Source organism: Oncorhynchus mykiss, chromosome 3, assembly GCF_013265735.2.
Source record: "Oncorhynchus mykiss isolate Arlee chromosome 3, USDA_OmykA_1.1, whole genome shotgun sequence".
Classification (NCBI taxonomy): Eukaryota; Metazoa; Chordata; class Actinopteri; order Salmoniformes; family Salmonidae; genus Oncorhynchus; species Oncorhynchus mykiss.
The window spans coordinates 36693235-36711133 of record NC_048567.1 but is presented as its reverse complement, the minus strand read 5'-3'; the positions used below and the strand labels follow the sequence as shown (position 1 = coordinate 36711133).

Here is a 17899-nt window from a genome sequence, read left to right as displayed (position 1 = left end):
TAACTGGAACATCCCCCCTCGTAAGCAAGCTACTCAAACCAGCCAATAAGATGCCATGTTGAGTAGGTGAAGGCAAGACAAACTCAAACCAAAAACCCATTGGCTTAACAATAAAGTGGCAAGGGGAATCACCAATATAACCCTGTTACAGATGCATCCTCAGGAATCCCATAAAAAAATGTATTTTCACGCATGCTGCGACTTTGTATGTCTACTCCTTCATCACCCTGTTTTCCCTGAGTAGACAATCCATGTTGGAATCGTGGATTTTTACTTGGCTGTGAGTGTCTTGTTTTCTCTTTGGAGCGTGAGAATTACATTCTGGCTGAACTCCAAACTCCCCCTCAGCCCTGCTACCTCCTGACACAACTTTTCCAGTGTTGCATGGATTCCAGCCAGAGCACTGGCCTCTACCTCAATGGTAAGTAAATCACCTGTGTCTGTAGATTAATGTTTTTTTTTTTTTGGGGGGGGGGTTAAAGTTATGGTGGTGGTCGCATCTTTCCATGAAGGAGTATGTTGTTCCTCCATAGCGTAAAGCTGTTGGTATTCGTCAATTTCCCTCAGGATCTCCTTAGTATCCAGATTGGCTCTTTACTGCAACCAGTTGTTTTACGAAAAGATAACAACGAGTCTTTCCTACGACGACGACAGGTGTCTGTAGTACAGCCAACCAGCACTCGCGGAATCCACACAAAAAAGGTATTTCTACTGCATCTTGCCTATGCCGCACGCCATCGCTCATCCATATATTTATATGGACATATTATATTCCTCCCTTTACATTTGTGTGTATAAGGTAGTTGTTGTGAATTTGTTAGATTACTTGTTAGATGTTACTGCATAGTCGGAACTAGAAGCACAAGCATTTTGCTACACTCGCATTAACATCTGCTAACCATGTGTATGTGACCAATAAAATTTGATTTGATAAGGAGCATTGGTGGCAAATCTGATGGCCGAATGGTAAAGAGCATCTAGCCGCTCAAGAGCACCTTTACCTGCCGATCTATAAATTACGTCTCTGTAATCTAGCATGGGTAGGATGGTCATCTGAATCAGGGTTAGTTTGGCAGCTGGGGTGAAAGAGGAGCGATTACGATAGAGGAAACCAAGTCTAGATTTAACCTTATTCTGCAGCTTTGATATGTGCTGAGAGAAGGACAGTTTGTCTAGCCATACTCCCAAGTACTTGTATGAGGTGACTACCTCAAGCGCTAAACCCGCAGAGGTAGTAATCACACCGGTAGGGAGAGGATCATTCTTCTTCCCAAACCACACAACCTTTGTTTTGGAGGTGTTCAGAACAAGGTTAAGGGCCTAGAAAGCTTTGTTGTAGAACATTTAACACAAAATCCGGGAAGGGGCCAGCTGAGTATAAGACTATCATCTGCATATAAATGGATGAGAGAGCTTCCTACTGCTTGAGCTATATTGTTGATGTAAATTGAGAAGAGCGTGGGGCCTAGGATTGAGGCATGGTGACAGGCAGTGGCGGAGACAGCAGATGTTCTGAATTTATACACTGCACTCTTTGAGAGAGGTAGGTAGCAAAACAGGCCAAAGACCCTCAGCGTCACCATTACTCCTTAGCCGGCTCACGAGAATGGAATAGTCTACAGTATCAAAAGCTTTGGTCAAGTCAATAAAAATATCAGCACAACATTGCTTAGTCAGGGGCATTTAGGACCTTTAAGGTTGCCGTGACACATCCAGAGAAAATACTATAGACATCAAGAAAGCCAATCAGTTGATATTTGACAAGTTTTTCCAACACTTTTGATAAACAGGGCAAAATAGAAATTGGTCTATAACAGTTAGGATCAGCTTGATCTCCCACTTTAAATAAAGGATGCACAGTGGTTGCCTTCCAAGCAATGGGAACCTCCATAAAGAGTATGTTTGGGGTACAAATCATTACAATCCAGACAGAAAATATTTACACAAGAAGCAATCTAATATCACACAGTCAAACTTTCAGTCATTTAGTAAGTTCCCCATTCTGCAGGTTAAAAAGGTCAGAGATAGGCTTGGTGACGATAGGGGCAGCAACCTTAAAGAAGAAAGGGTCTAAACCATCTGACCTAGATGTTTTTTGGGGGTCAAGTTCTTAAACTTGCTCCTTTAGCACCTCAGACTCAGTGACCACCTGCAGGGAGAAACTTTAGTGGGGCAGGGAAAAAAGGGAAGAGCATCGGGGCTAGTCACATGAGAACGGGTAGGAGATGAGGAAATGTTGGACAGGCAAGGAGGCATGGCTGTGTCAAATAGGAATCCTGACTTAATGAAGTGGTGTTTAAAGAGCTTAGCCATGTGATCCTTGTCAGTAACAACCATGGGCAACTGTGAGGAGGAGGGTTTATTCTTCAGGTCTTTAACCGTTTTCCAGAACTTCTTAGGGTTAGACCCACAAAGAGAGAACTGCTTCTTAAAGTAACTAACTTTGGCCTTCCGGATAGTGCACTTATAGATCACGGTCGATCCAGGGGCTGAACCCGTTTTTAAATTCTCATTATCTTTATGGGGCATGTTTGTTAACAATACCACTGAAAATATAAAAAAGAAGGTCCAAGTGTCTTTGACAGAAGGGATCAAGCTAATTCTATACCATTTTACAGAGGCCAGGTCACGAAGGAAGGCTTGCTCATTAAAGATTTTTAGCAGGTGTCTATGACAAATCAGGACAGGTCGTTTCACTGAGCAGCCATTACAAACACAGGCTGTAAAATAGTGATCACTAAGGTCATTACAGAAAACACCAGACTGATACCCATCAGGATTATTTGTGAGGATAACATCAAGGAGAGTAGCCTTTTCTGGGTGTTTGGTGTCATACCTTGTGGGATTGGTGATAATCCGAGAAAGATTTATGGAATCCCATGGCTTTAGGACCTGGTCAGGTGGTTTAAGCATGTCTCAGTTTAGGTCACCTAGCAGGACAAATTCAGACTTTAGTGTAAGGGGCCAGGAGAGAGCTTAGGGCATTTAGGGTACAGGCCGGTGCTGTTGGTGGACGATAACACCCAGCAATAGTCAACAAAGAGCTATTTGAAAGTTTAATGCTTATAACCAGCAAATCAAATTGTTTGGGGACAGACTTGGTCGAGACAACCAAGCACTGAGGTTGTACCTTGGTAAAGATTGCCACTCCACCAGCTTTGGGAGATCTGTCTTGCTGAAAAAGGTTATAACCAGAAAGGTTAAGATCAGTGTTCAAAAAACGATTTCTTAACCACGTCTCAGTAATGACCAACACATCTGGATTGGAGCTGTGAACCCACACTTTCAATTGATCAATTTTAAGCTTCTAGTGTTAATGTGCAGAAAACCCAGGCTTTTACGAGAGCAGAAATCAGTGAAGCAGATATCCGAGCACAAGTTATAATTGGGTCTAGCAACAGTAGATGGGTGTACATGCACATTTCCAGATATCATCAGCAGTAATACAATCATTGCACTGCAGAGAACAGGGAGAGCTCTGCAGTGCTGATTTATGACATTTGAATGTGCATTAGATGGCAACCAGATCATATTGTACAGCAACATTTTATCAGGTAACATGAATAAAAAGCAGGCAAGAAGTGGTTAGAATAGAGAGTCAGTCTCGAGTGTGGGAACAAACAGTCTGTCCCACAGTTGGGTAAACAAGCAAGTTCATAGTTAACAAAGCATGCAGGAGTCATGAGGCAAATAGCATAAAGCACAAGAAAAAAATATAGTGATTTGGGACTAGCCATTGTAAGTTCAGTGTTACTGTGACACAATATACAGCATCTTTTTAAAGTTGCAATTAATGTGTACACACACGAAAAACATTGTTGACCATTTAGGCTTTAACATTTTATGACATATCTTACAGAAATACGTAGTTCTTTGTAGGATAAGAAGTCAAAGATATCGATAATTGTGCTCATTATAGCCCTAATTATTCCTTTACTAAGTATACAGGACGGGACTTTTATTCTGAAGAATTCCAAAAACCGTGACCCGGAAGTAGTTAGTTATTCTTAGATGTTTCACAGCAGTGTTGTCTAGGTTTTGGTTAGCTTCTCCAATAACCAAATTTAACGGCGGTAAGTGGCGCTGGTTAGTACATTTCACTCGTATCGTAATGTAATATTTACAACACTTATTTGTTCTCATAACATGTCTTTTTGGGAGCATTTTGCTAGCTATTTTAGCTACTTGTCGTGATACATTTGCTACGCTGCTAATTAGCAAGCTAGCTGCAATATGACTAACTAGCGCATCATCACTTCGCATGACATTGTGCATTGAATGCTCTTCTAACCAGTGGTGTAAAGTACTTAAGTTAAATTACTTTAAAGTACTACTTAAATCGTTTGGCTGGTATCTGTACTTTTTAGATTTAACACATTTTACGACCCTACATTCCTTTAAAAAAAAGAAGCATTTTTTACTCGATACATTTTCCCTGACACCCATTCGTTACATTTTGAATGCTTAGTAGGACAGAGAAATCGTCAAAATCACACTTATCAGGAGAGCATCCCTGGTCATCTCTACTGCCTCTGATCTTGCGGACTCACTAAACACATGCTTCGTTTGTAAATTACCTCGGAGTGTGTCCCTAGCTATCCGTAAATTAAAACAATGTGCTATCTGTTTTGTTTATTAAAAGGAACTTGAAATTATTACTTTTGATACTTAGGTATATTTTAGCAATTACATTTACTTTTGATAAGTATATTTAACCAAATAGTTAGTTTTTTACTCAAGTAGTATGTTCCTTTAGTCATTTTCTATTAAGGTATCTTTACTTTTAATAAAGTATGACAATTGTGTACCTTTTCCACAAATGGTGCTAATTATTAAATGTGCATGTTAATTGAAAGACGTTAGTTAGTAAAACATCTTTTACACGTTTCTGCGCTAACCTGGCTAGTTTCCTAAACTCGGTCCACCTTGGGATCCCAATGATTGCAGGTTTTGGTGTTTGCCTTAACACTACACAGCTGATACAACGCCTGGTGATTAGTTTATTATTTGAATCAGTTGTGTAGTGTTATGGCACTCCTTGGGGTCCCGAGGACAGAGTTTGGGAAACCCTGCGCTAGACCCATAATAGCTGATGAACGCTCAACTCCGTTCTCTTAAATCGAGGCTAATGTTTGCTAGTAAAATGTATCAAAACTCAACTCCGCCTCGATAAGACAACGGAGTTGAGCGTTCCTCAGCTAGCCCAATAATATACTATTTAACACACCGACAGCGTCATTGCCCAAAATAGTATGCTGCATCATCTGGATATGTATGTAACAAAAGTTCAACATTCACCTTCTGCTACCATTTCTGTCAAGCCTTCCACGCATACAGTTTGACGCATACGTTCGATAAATCCAACGTATGCATCACACCGAACGCACTGCAACGGAAACGCAGTGTTTCATTGGAAATGAGTGTAATTCTGGTGTACCAAAATGCAATGACGCTGTAGGATGCGTTCGAAGCGCAACCCTATAAAGGTGTGTACTAATTTAACCTTTCATTTTTTGAAAATGATTTCTTGCTGATATATAACATATGTTTCCAAAACCGTACTGTAAATGATGCATGTTAACGTTCAGAACGAGCATCGGGGCACCCAACAAAACTCCCCCGGCCAGAAGTTACTATCATTAATAGGCGCTAAAAGCTTCTATGAATGGGCTAACCTGAGGCAAGGACCATATGTGGTGGTTAGTGGCTCAGCACTGATGGTCGGTGATGGGTATGTACCATTTGTTTTCTCCTCAGATGGGAATCTAACAAGTCAGAGCTTTGGAGAAGTAATCATGGCCACCCAGCCCTCGCAGACTCCATCCTTACGCTTTGGCCAGGTGGTCATAGGACCTCCTGGCTCAGGTAAAACCACATACTGCCGGGGGATGCAGGAGTTCTTGAGTCACTTGGGACGGAAGGTGGTTGTGGTGAACATGGACCCTGCAAATGAAGGGCTCCCATATCCCTGTGCTGTGGATATTTCAGAGCTGGTCACCCTAGATGACGTGATGGAGGGTTTGAAGCTGGGGCCCAATGGTGGACTCCTGTACTGCATGGAGTACCTGGAGGCCAATCTGGACTGGCTGGAAACCAAGTTAGAGGAACATAGCGACTGTTACTTTCTGTTTGACTGTCCGGGTCAGGTGGAGCTGTACACCCACCAGAACTCAGTGAAAAACATCTTTGCTCAGCTGGCCAAGTGGAACTTCAGGGTGAGATGGTTCAGGATTCTAAGATGTTTGTGCCCATTGGTGCTGGAATGTTGTGATTCCTAGTATGAATGATTCCCCAAAAGAAACACCGTGTAGTATGTCAATCCATGCATGACACATTCAGTATGATTTAGGCTAACTTAAGAAATGTATTGTTTGCCACATTGATGGAGAATTTGGGGCTTTGACAAGTAGGCCTAGCTATTTGTATTGGGTGTTTATGGGCATGTGCTTTATTAGTATTGAGTCATAGTGCCTATAGGTTGTGCTCAAATCACTGAGTGAGTTCTATTAACCTGAGCAGCGGTGCACCAGTCAATGACTCGTGACATTAACGGTCAAAATCAGTCAGGAAGGAGCTCCCTTCTCAAATCACACAGTGTGGTAAATTGTCCAGAAACGCATCTCTTTCCATGAAATATATGTTCAAATTTTCAAACTAGTTTTTATTGGGAAGGCAGATAGTGTTTTTATTAAAAGCAATCACTTTTGCTTTTAATAAAAGTAGAAGCCTACTCATTACTCCACATGCTTAATCTAGCCTAGGCTTTGAACAGGGCACCTGGCTCACGCCCGGATGGGTGCAGCCTGTTTCCAAAACAAATGCATTCGCTTTTCACCCTGTGCAAACTCACCCCACCGGGATAACCTGGGCCAGTTAGTTGAATCCCTGCACTGTCTCACTAACACTCCCTCTTTAATTACTCTCAGCTGACTGCAGTGCACCTTGTGGACTCTCATTACTGCGCTGACCCAGCTAAGTTCATCTCAGTGCTGTGCACCTCCCTGTCCACTATGCTGCACGTGGAGCTACCCCACGTCAACGTCCTCTCCAAGATGGACCTCATCGAGCAGTACGGCAAACTCGGTGAGATGAGATATCCTGGGTGATTATGAATATGGGCTTTGTATGGCTATATTCCCTCAGTTTCCCTCAAGTGTTTGATTTGACAGTTTGTCTTTAGCTGTGGAACTTGTTTAATTTTTGCACTTACTCTGTCTCTGGAATAGCCTTCAACCTGGACTTCTACACAGATGTTATGGACCTGACATATCTGCTGGATCACTTGGCTGCTGACCCTTTCTTTAGGAAGTTCCTCAAACTAAATGAGAAACTTGCAGGGGTCATACAAGACTATGGCCTTGTCTCTTTTGTGCCTCTCAATGTGCAGGTGAGACTTTGCTACTACCTTTAGATGTTCACTGGTTCTTGGGCATCTGCTGTTTCTGGGTCATATTTATTATGGGACATGAAGTTCAGTACCTCCCTGTTTCAGATATTTTTCTTCTGCTTTGTGCCTACTAGTGAACACAACCACAATACTTTGTCTAAACTCATAATAAATACTGGTCCATTTTAGAAGGGGTAAGGTTAAAACACTAGTCTCAACCTGGAGGATGAAGCTTGCATTTACATTTTTTGCCACTTAACCACTGACATCTTGCACTGTGCCCTATCTCCAGGACAGGGAGAGCATGACGCAGGTTCTGCGGACTGTGGACAAGGCCAACGGCTACTGCTTCGGCAACCTGGAGGAGAGGAACCTGCAAGCAATGATGTCAGCCGCTGTGGGAGCAGACTTCCAGTTCACCGCGTATCCTTTACTCACAGCTGCTATATTGATTTATGTGTTTGTTATTAAACCAGTCTGTTCCACATGCTCAACCTATGAAACAAAGCCATTTTAAATGTAAGTGTTAAAGGCCTGGTTCAGTCCAAAACTAGATTTTCCTGTGTGTTATTTATAAATAGATATACAGTACCAGTCAAAAGTTTGGACACCTACTCATTCAAGGGTTTTTCTTTATTTTTACTATTTTCTGCATTGTAGAATAATAGTGAAGACATCAAAACAATGAAATAACACCATGTGGAATCATGTAGTAACCAAAAAAGTGTTAAACAAATCAATATCTTTCATTTTTGAGATTCTTCAAAGTAGCCACCTTGATGACAGCTTTGCACACTCTTGGTATTCTCTCAAACAGCTTCAAAATTTAAGATTTTGGTTCCAACTGCCGTGTCTTTGTGATGGAATAGGAGGTATGATGGTGTGGGGGTGCTTTGCTGGTGACACTCAGTGATTTATTTACAATTCAAGGCACACTTAAACAGCATTCTGCAGCAATATGCCATCCTATCTGGTTTGCGCTTAGTGGGACTATCATTTGTTTTTCAAAAGGACAATGACCCAAAACGCACCTCCAGGCTGTGTAAGGACTATTTGATCAAGAAGGAGAGTGATGGAGTGTTGCATCAGATGACCTGGCCTCCACAATCACCTGACCGCAACCCAATTGAGATGGTTTGGGATGAGTTGGACCGCAGAGTGAAGGAAAAGCAGCCAACAAGTGCTCCTTATATGTGGGAACTCCTTCAACACAGTTTGAAAAGCATTCCCCAAGAAGCTGGTTGAGAGAATGCTAAGACTGTGCAAAGGGTGGCTACGTTAAATATTTTGATTTGTTTAACACTTTTTTGGTTACTACACAATTCCATATGTGTTCTTTCATAGTTTTGATGTCTTCACTATTATTCTACAATGTAGAAAATAGTTAAAATAAAGAAAAACCCTTTGTAGGTGTGTCTAAACTTTTGACTGGTACTGTGTCGTGTCTTTGGCATCATTAAAGGTGAGACTGTTATTTTATCAAATCAATTCTCAATAATTATTATTACCTGATTTAAACTAATCTTGTAAATTTAATTAACAAGGATGACGGTGCATGACATCTGGTTATCTGCACGAACCCAGCCTAAACCATGAATCATCCATACACCAGTTGGCTTAATCATTTATTTATTAACTAACTAAATAATCACAGAAATGCATAAACAAACAAACAATAGATATTGGTTACTAACAAGGATAGGAAAGTCCCTATTGGGCTAAGCAAAAACAGTTTGGTTATAACACAATAGATTCAGAGAAGAGAATGGGTTTTGGGAAGGAAGGCTAAGGAACATTGGTCTTTATCGGACCTGGGAAGCTATTCTCACATAAATACATATGCTACTAACAATCGTTCATTCGGAAAAGAAATGCATTGTATTTACATGAAGTTGGTTATGGTTTGTCCTGTCCTTTGTGGAATCTTGTTGTGTGGTCATGTGGTCTGAGAGGTTCATCTCACTCTGGAGATTCGTCCATGTCGGTCAGTGTTCTCGTACTAGATTTGCGCATATGTTCAGCTGCAGTCTGATATATGCTGGTTTAGTATGCACTTCTTTAGGTGATCAATAGTTCAGAGTTCATACCATTTCATGTGTGGTGCAAGCTCTCATGTTTCCTGGCCTGTAGGGTTGAAATTAAAATGCGCCCTTTTTAAACATGAGGACAAATCCTTCCGTTATTTGGAACTCCGTTGACTTTGGGTAACGGACTTTTATAGAAATGTAGAAAAGGGGTTGGTTCATCATTTCCAACCAATGCCTATTCACTTGGGTGTGGCTCGTGCCTTAGTTAAACTTGAAAGGGAAGATGATTTTCTAATTTTAAAAGTTAACAACATATTTCATCATTTTGCAAATAGTTTCATCTTTACTCATTAATTTTATACAATAAGTAGATTCAAACATAACTGAGGCACCTGTATAAACAGAGTTAGGGTAATGTGGCTATATTGCCTTTCATAAGGTCACAAACATGAAACAAAACGGACCGGGTCATAGCTGGCTTCACCGACCGTTTACATATTCACCAAAATATAGATATTGTTCAGTTCTCCAATTCTGTGATGTTGTAGAAGTTCTACTGTGAAAATCTCTCCATACTGCATGGCCAGGGAGAGTCTCCATACGGAATTTATGACGTGGGGGTTAAGTTGTAAAACTCCCGCTCCTCTCCTAACAGGAGAGGGGGTTGTTCACATCTCTGCTAGCCAATTCACTGAAAGGGCTGGCGTCATGACAACTGTATTTCAATAAAATAGTTCTGGTCCATTTAAAGGTGCAAGATTTTTTATTTATTTTATTTGACCTTTATTTAACTAGGCAAGTCAGTTAAGAACATATTCTTATTTTCAATGACTGCCTAGGAACGGTGGGTTAACTGCCTTGTTCAGGGGCAGAATGACAGATTTTCATCTTGTCAGCTCGGGGGATCCAATCTTGCAACCCTACAGTTAACTAGTCCAACGCAATAACGACCTGCCTCTCTCGTTGCACTCCACAAGGAGACTGCTTGTTACGCGAATGCAGTAAGCCAAGGTAAGTTGCTAGCTAGCATTAAACTTATCTTTTAAAAAACAATCAATCATAATCACTAGTTAACTACACATGGTTGATGATATTACTAGATATTATCTAGCGTGTCCTGCGTTGCATATAATCTGACTGAGCAAGTATCTGACTGAGCGGTGGTAGGCAGAAGCAGGCGTGTAAACATTCATTCAAACCGCACTTTCGTGCATTTTGCCAGCAGCTCTTCGTTGTGCGTCAAGCATTGCGCTGTTTATGACTTCAAGCCTATCAACTCCTGAGATGAGGCTGGTGTAACCGAAGTGAAATGGCTAGCTAGTTAGCGCGCGCTAACTAGAGGGATGGAAGCTATACTGTTTCACTGGCAATATTAAAGTGCCTATAAGAACATCCAATAGTCAAAGGTTAATGAAATACAAATGATATAGAGGGAAATAGTCCTATAATAACTACAACCTAAAACTTCTTACCTGGGAATATTGAAGGATATAATATTGAAGGAACCACCAGCTCTCATATGTTCTCATGTTCTGAGCAAGGAACTTAAACGTTAGCTTTCTTACATAGCACATATTGCACTTTTACCTTCTCCAACACTTTGTTTTTGCATTATTTAAACCAAATTGAACATGTTTCATTATTTACTTGAGGATAAATTGATTTTATTGATGTATTATATTCATTTAAAATAAGTGCATTCAGTATTGTTGTAATTGTCATTATTACAAATAAAATAAAAAATTGGCCGATTAATCGGTAGCAGCTTTTTTGGTCCTCCAATAATCGGTACAGGCGTTGAAAAATCATAATCGGTCGACCTCTAGTTTGGACCATGATAGTTTGTTGGTGATGTGGACACCAAGGAACTTAAAGCTCTCAACCTGCTCCACTACAGCCCCTTCGATGAGAATGGGGGCGTGCTCTGTCCTCCTCTTCCTGTTGTCCACAATCATCTCCTTTGTCTTGATCACGTTGAGGGAGAGGTGGTTGTCCTGGCACCACACGGCCAGGTCTCATCCTGTAGGGAGGAGTTCAGTCTCATCGTTGTCGGTGATCAGGCCTACCACTGTTGTGTCATCGGCAAACTTAATGATGGTGTTGGAGTCGTGCCTGGCCAAGCAGTCATGAGTGAACAGGGAGTACAGGAGGGGACTGAGCACGCACCCCTGAGGGGCCCTTGTGTTGAGGATAAGCATGGTGTATGTGTTGTTACTTACCCTTACCACCTGGGGGCAGCCTGTCAGGAAGTCAGGGATCCAGTTGCAGAGGGAGGTGTTTAGTCCCAGGGTCCTTAGCTTAGTGATGAGCTTTGGTGTTGAATGCTGAGCTGTTGTAAATTAATAGAATTCTCACATAAAGTGGCAAGAAAAAGTATGTGAACCCTTTGGAAATACATGGATTTCTGCATAAATTGGTCATCAAATTTTATCTGATCTTCATCTAGGTCACAACAATAGACAAACAGTCTGCTTAAACTAATAACACACAAACAACTATATGTTTTTATTGAACACACCGTGTAAACATTCACAGTGCAAGGTTGATAAAGTATGTGAACACTTGGATTTAATAACTGGTTGACCCTCCTTTGGCAGCAATAACCTCTTCTGTAGTTGCGGATCAGACCTGCACAATGGTCTGTTTCAGTTCAGCACTATTCTTGTGATGTCTGGTGTGAACTGTTCTCTTGAGGCATCTCAACTCGAGTTGAGGTCAGGACTCTGCCTGGGCCACTCCAGAAGTTTTATTTTCTTCTGTTGAAGCCATTTTGTTGTTGATTTACTTCTGTGTTTTGGGTCGTTGTCCTGTTGTATCACTTAACTTCTGTTGAGCTTCAATTGGTGGACAGAAAGCCTAACAGTCTCCTGCAAAATGTCTTGATAAACTTGGGAATTCATTTTTCCGTCGACGATAGCAAGCTGTCCAGGCACTCAGGTAGCAAAGCAGCCCCAAACCATGAAGCTCCTGCCACCATACTTTACAGTTGGGATGAGGTTTTGATGTTGGCGTGCTGTGCCTATTTTTTTTTCCTCACATAATGTTGTGTGTTTCTTCCAAACAACTCAAATTTATTTTCATCTGTCCACAGAATATTGAACACCATTATTGTTTAGTGTTTTAAGTATCGTAGTATCGTCAACAGAGATGTTAGCGTGTTCCAGAGCATGTTAGCATATTTCTGTAATTCTTTAGCTGACACTTCTTTACCTCATTGAGTGTTCTGCGCTGTGCTCTTGCAGTCATCTTTGCAGGGCGGCCACTCATAGGGAGAGTAACAATTTGTCTTTCCATGGACTGATGAACATCAAGGCTTTTAGAGATAATTTTCTAACCCTTTCCAGGTTTATGCAAGTCAACAATTCTCAATCTTAGGTCTTCTCTTTTGTTCGAGGCATGGTTCACGTCAGGCAATGCTTCTTGTGAAAAGCAAACTCAAATTTTGAGTGTTTTCTGTAGGGCAAGGCAGCTCTAACCAACATCTCCAATCTCGTCTCATTGATTAGACTCCAGGTTAGCTGCCTCCTGGCTCCAATTAGCTTTTGCAGAAGTCTATACTTTTTCCAACCTACACTGTGAATGTTTAAATTATGTTTTAAATAAAGACAAGAAAAATATAATACTTTTTGTGTTATTACTTTAAGCACACTGAGTTTGTCTATTGATGTGACTTAGATGAAGATCAGATCAAATTTGATAAATTTATGCAGAAATCCAGGTAATTCCAACGTGTTCACATACTTTTTCTTGCCACTAGGTGTTCCTTTTGTCCAGGTGGGAAAGGGCATTGTGGAGTGCAATAGAGACTGCATCATCTGTGGATCTGTTGGGGTGGTATGCAAATTGGAGTGGGTCTAGGGTTTCTGGGATAATGGTGAGCCATGACCAGCCTTTCAAAGCACTTCATGGCTACAGATGTGAGTGCTACGGGTCGGTAGTCATTTAGGCAGGTTACCTTAGTGTTCTTTGGCACAGGGACTATGGTGGTCTGCTTGAAACGTTGGTATTACAGACTCAGTCAGGGACAGGTTGAAGATGTCAGCGAAGACACTTGCCAGTTGGTCAGCGCATGCTCGGAGTACACATTCTGGTAATCTGTCTTGCCCTGAGGCCTTGTGAATGTTGACCTGTTTAAAGGTCTTACTCACATCGGCTACGGCGAGCGTGATCACTGTTGTCCGGAACAGCTGATTCTCTGATATATGTTTGTGTTACTTGCCTCGAAGCAAGCATAGAAGTAATTTAGCTTGTCTGGTATGGTCGTGTGACTGGGCAGCTCGCAGCTGTGCTTCCCTTTGTAGTCTGTAATAGTTTGCAAGCCCTGCCACATAAGACAAGCGTTGGAGCCGGTGTATTACGATTCAATCTTCGTCCTGTATTGAAGCTTTGCCTGTTTGATCGTTCGTCGGAGGGCATAGTGGTATTTCTTATAAGCTTCCGGGTTTGACCCGCTCCTTGAAAGCGGCAGCCCTACCCTTTAGCTCATTGTGGATGTTGCCTGTAATCGATGGCATACCTCTCAATGCCATCAATGTCATCGAAGGAATCCTGGAACATATTCCAGTCTGTGCTAGCAAAACAGTCCCGTAGCTTAGCATCTGCTTCAACTGACCACTTTTTTATTGACTGCGTCACTGGTGCTTTCTGCTTTAGTTTTTGCTTGTAAGCAGGAGGATAGAATTATGGTCAGATTTGCCAAATGGAGGGCGAGGGAGAGCTATATATTTACTCTGTGTGGAGTAAAGGTGGTCAAGAGTTACTTTCCCTCTGATTGCACATTTAACCTGCTGATAGAAATTAGGTCAAACGGATTTAAATTTCTCTGGATTAAAGTCCCCGGCTACTAGGAGCGCGAGCTGCGTGTAAAACCCGCCGCCTGTATGTTCTTCATGTCGTCATTCAGCCACGACTCGGTGAAACATAAGATATTAAAGTTTTAAATGTCCCATTGGTAGGATATACGTGCTCGTAGTTCGTCTATTATATTATCCAATGATTGGCTAATAGGACCGATGGTGAAGGCAGATTACTCACTCGCCGTCAGATCCTTCGAAGGCACCCAGACCTACATCCCTGATATTTCTGTCTCTTTCTCCTGTGAATGACGGGGATGAGGGCCTTGTCGGATGTCTGGAATAAATCCTTCCCGTCTGACTCGTTAAAGAAAAAATCTTCTAGTACGGGGTGAGTAATCGCTGTCCTGATATCTGGAGGCTCTTTTCGGTCATAAGAGACTGTGGTAGAAACATTATGTACAAAACAAGTTACAAATAACGTGAAAAAACACATAATAGCACAATTGGTTAGGGGACCGAGAATTGGTTAGGGGACCGGGAATTATCACTTAAATAGACCAACAAGAGTTCCAAACCCCTTTGCCAATAACAGCTAGTTTTCCATTTTCCCCTCCCCACTCAGACCATTCCCAGACTGTCCTAGCAAAATTCTTGCTTGAGCAATTGATCTTTGCTAAGAAGCTATTTTTGTTTGTTTTTATTTAAAATGGTCAAGAAGAATCTGTAAGATACTTAATTGTTACCCAAAAATGATTTGATATTGAGATAAAAACTGCTGCATTTCGACTTTTTTTCTAAAGCAGTCTCAGCAAGAGGTGACAATTATTTGAGTTTGAATATTGTGTTCTGCTGTAAACAGATCTGCCTGTATAGTGCTGCTTAACAGCCTAGTGGTTAGAGAGTTGGACTAGTAACCGGAAGTTTGCAAGTTCAAACCCCCGAGCTGACAAGGTCTGTCGTTCTGCCCCTGAACAGGCAGTTAACCCACTGTTCCTAGGCCGTCATTGAAAATAAGAATTTGTTCTTAACTGACTTGCCTCGTTAAATAAAGGTAAAATATATATATATATTTTTAAACATAGATGACTGGTCAACACTCCTAAGCATTTCACTGTTGGTCGACACCTGTTGTTTATGGTGCATGTGACGAGTAGCATTTTGATTAGATTTTCTTTAATTTGACACCTAGAACTCTAGGAGTGCAAGAGAGGTATGTTGAAGATGGTGAAAAGACCGTGGAGGAGGAGGTGATGGATCTGTAAAACAACAGACACCCATCAATGGATGCTGCTGACCTCGATGTTGCTTGCACTGGACCAGCAAAGGACCGACAGTACAACATTTGTCCCGTGGAATTGGAGTGTCAAACGCACCAAATGCTATTCTTCTTTCCCTCTTTGACTGAACACGTAAATAACTTTTATCTTGATATGGCTGCCTCTGGTTATATAGAGAGGAGAGGAGGGTGGAGAAAGGGTTAGAAGCATCAGTCTGCAAATAGAATCCAAATCAACTGCTTCTTACCACACAATCCAAGAATTGGATCAATCTGGGTTAAGAGTTTGAATTGATATATCCTTGGCTTTGTGGCTGGTTTATAATGCTAGTGTTAGTACAGACTACAGTGTGTTGTTTAGTTGGATGCAAATGTTGATCTCTTATTCTGCCAGTGAAAAAGATGGACAAATCCAGGAGCTCTGGACTACAGATAATTATTTACATATTGAAATGAGAAATACCCTGGTGTGGGGCAGTTTGGTCAGCCCTTCAGTCTATAAGGTGTGTACATTGGGTATGAATCCCTTTGCAGATCAGCAAAATCAACTGTTAAATGTGTTTTTTACATTTCATGAATAAAGTTTGTGAAGAGTTGGTCTTACATGCATGTACAGATGTGCCCTCTTGTGTTTGTGTGGACCTATAGTGTATTAGGTGCAGACCAGCAGAGGGTGAGGTAGACTATCTCAAACTGAGCATCATCATCTCCCTATCTACCCCAGACCTGTGACACATTTAGATTAGGAAGAGGCAGAGAGGGAGAATTCAGAGTGGAGCTTTAGTCAGATCAGCAGCTTAGGTACTGGTACCCTGATGCAGCAGTTCCCTTAATTTCTCTCCAGAATTTATTCAGGTAACTTTTGTTCTCCGTAGGTGGCAGCTGATAGCTAACAGAAAGAAGCTCGCAGGCGGATTAAAACAATAGACGTGTGCAAAATAGTAGGCAAGATTCCTAACCAAACCTGATTTAGATGCTCGCTTTAACGATGTAAAATGATACACAGAGGTTTAAAATATACACTTATGTAAAATGATACAGAGGTTTAAAATATACACACAATATACACTGAACGTGGATATGTTTTATCCATGGATAATTGCTTTCTTGTAAACTGTTATTCCCTGTAAAACCAAGAACATTGGCAGTATATTGGCTGTCAAAACTAACCCTACTTAAAGAATCATCAATAAGTGCATCAATGACGTCTTCCCCACAGTGACTGTACGTACATACCCCAACCAGAAGCCATGGATTACAGGCAACATCCTCACTGAGCTAAAGGGTAGAGCTGTGGGACTCTAACCCAGACTCTTATAAGAAATCCCGCTATGCCCTCCGACGAACCATCAAACAGGCAAAGAGTCAATACGGGACTAAGATTGAATCGTACTACGCTGGTTCTGACGCTCGTCGGATGTGGCAGGGCTTGCAAATTATTACGGATTATAAAGGGAAGCACAGCTGCGAGCTGCCCAGTGACAAAAGCCTAACAGACAAGCTAAATAACTTCTATGCTCGCTTCGAGGCAAGCAACACTGAAGCATGCATGAGAGCATTAGCTGTTCCGGATGACTGTGTGGTCACACTCTGTAGCCGATGTAGGACCTTTAAACAGGTCAACATTCACAAGGCCGCAGGGCCAGACAGATCACCAGGGCGTGTACTGATCAACTGGCAAGTGTCTTGACTGACATTTTCAACTTGTCCCTGATTGAGTCTGTAATACCAACATGTTTCAAGCAGACCACCATAGTCTCTGTGCCCAAAAATACCAAGGTAACCTGCCTGAATGACTACCGACCCGTAGCACTCACGTCTGTAGCCATGAAGTGCTTTGAAAGGCTCACAACACCATTATCCCAGAAACCCTAGACCCACTCCAATTTAAATACCTCCCCCAACAGATCCACAGATTATGCAATCTCTATTGCACTCCACACTGCCCTTTCCCACATGGACAAAATAATCACCTGCGTGATAATGCTATTCATTGACTATAGCTCAGCGTTCAACACCATAGTGCCCTCCAAGCTCATCACTAAGTAAGGACCCTGGGACTAAACACCTCCCTCTGCAACTGGATCCTGGACTTCCTGACGGGCTGCCCCAGGTGGTAAGGGTAGGTAACAACACATCCGCCACTCTGATCCACAACATGGGGGCCCCTCAGGGGTGGGTGCTCAGTCCCCTCCTGTACTCCCTCTTCACCCATGACTGCATGGCCAAGCACCGTCATTAAGTTTGCCGACAACAACAGTGGTAGGCCTGATCACCGACAACGATGAGACAGCCTATAGGGAGGAGGACAGAGACCTGGCAGTGTGGTTCCAGGATAACAAACTCTCCCTCAACTTGATCAAGACAAAGGAGCTGATTGTGGACAACAGGAAAAGGAGGACCGAGCACGTCC

The 17899-nt window shown here is 41.9% G+C and overlaps 1 protein-coding gene across 7 annotated transcripts; it reads left to right on the top strand.

Annotated features, from left to right (window-relative positions):
• The first annotated feature begins 224 nt into the window (after window positions 1-224).
• Window positions 225-16099, top strand: LOC110519934 (GPN-loop GTPase 2). Of its 7 annotated transcripts, none has more exons than XM_036973995.1 (7): window positions 225-421; window positions 5758-5865; window positions 5989-6215; window positions 6927-7083; window positions 7227-7387; window positions 7680-7810; window positions 15400-16099. In XM_036973995.1, the coding sequence occupies exons 1-7, from the start codon at window positions 385-387 to the stop codon at window positions 15470-15472; spliced, it is 894 nt and encodes a 297-aa protein (XP_036829890.1). In that variant the 5' UTR covers window positions 225-384; the 3' UTR covers window positions 15473-16099. The 7 variants fall into 7 exon arrangements, with proteins under 7 accessions (XP_036829890.1, XP_036829888.1, XP_036829891.1 ...); XM_036973996.1 differs by lacking the exon at window positions 225-421 and adding an exon at window positions 3936-4073; XM_036973997.1 differs by lacking the exon at window positions 225-421 and adding an exon at window positions 5068-5486.
• The last annotated feature ends 1800 nt before the right edge of the window (window positions 16100-17899 follow it).

Excerpts from the sequence above, each read along its gene's own strand:
- LOC110519934 (XM_036973993.1), top strand. The coding sequence starts at position 385 with ATGGATTCCAGCCAGAGCACTGGCCTCTACCTCAATG. Across the intron at positions 422-5,757 it reads CACTGGCCTCTACCTCAATG|ATGGGAATCTAACAAGTCAG; the intron begins GTAAGTAAATCA and ends TTTTCTCCTCAG. Across the intron at positions 6,216-6,926 it reads TGGCCAAGTGGAACTTCAGG|CTGACTGCAGTGCACCTTGT; the intron begins GTGAGATGGTTC and ends AATTACTCTCAG.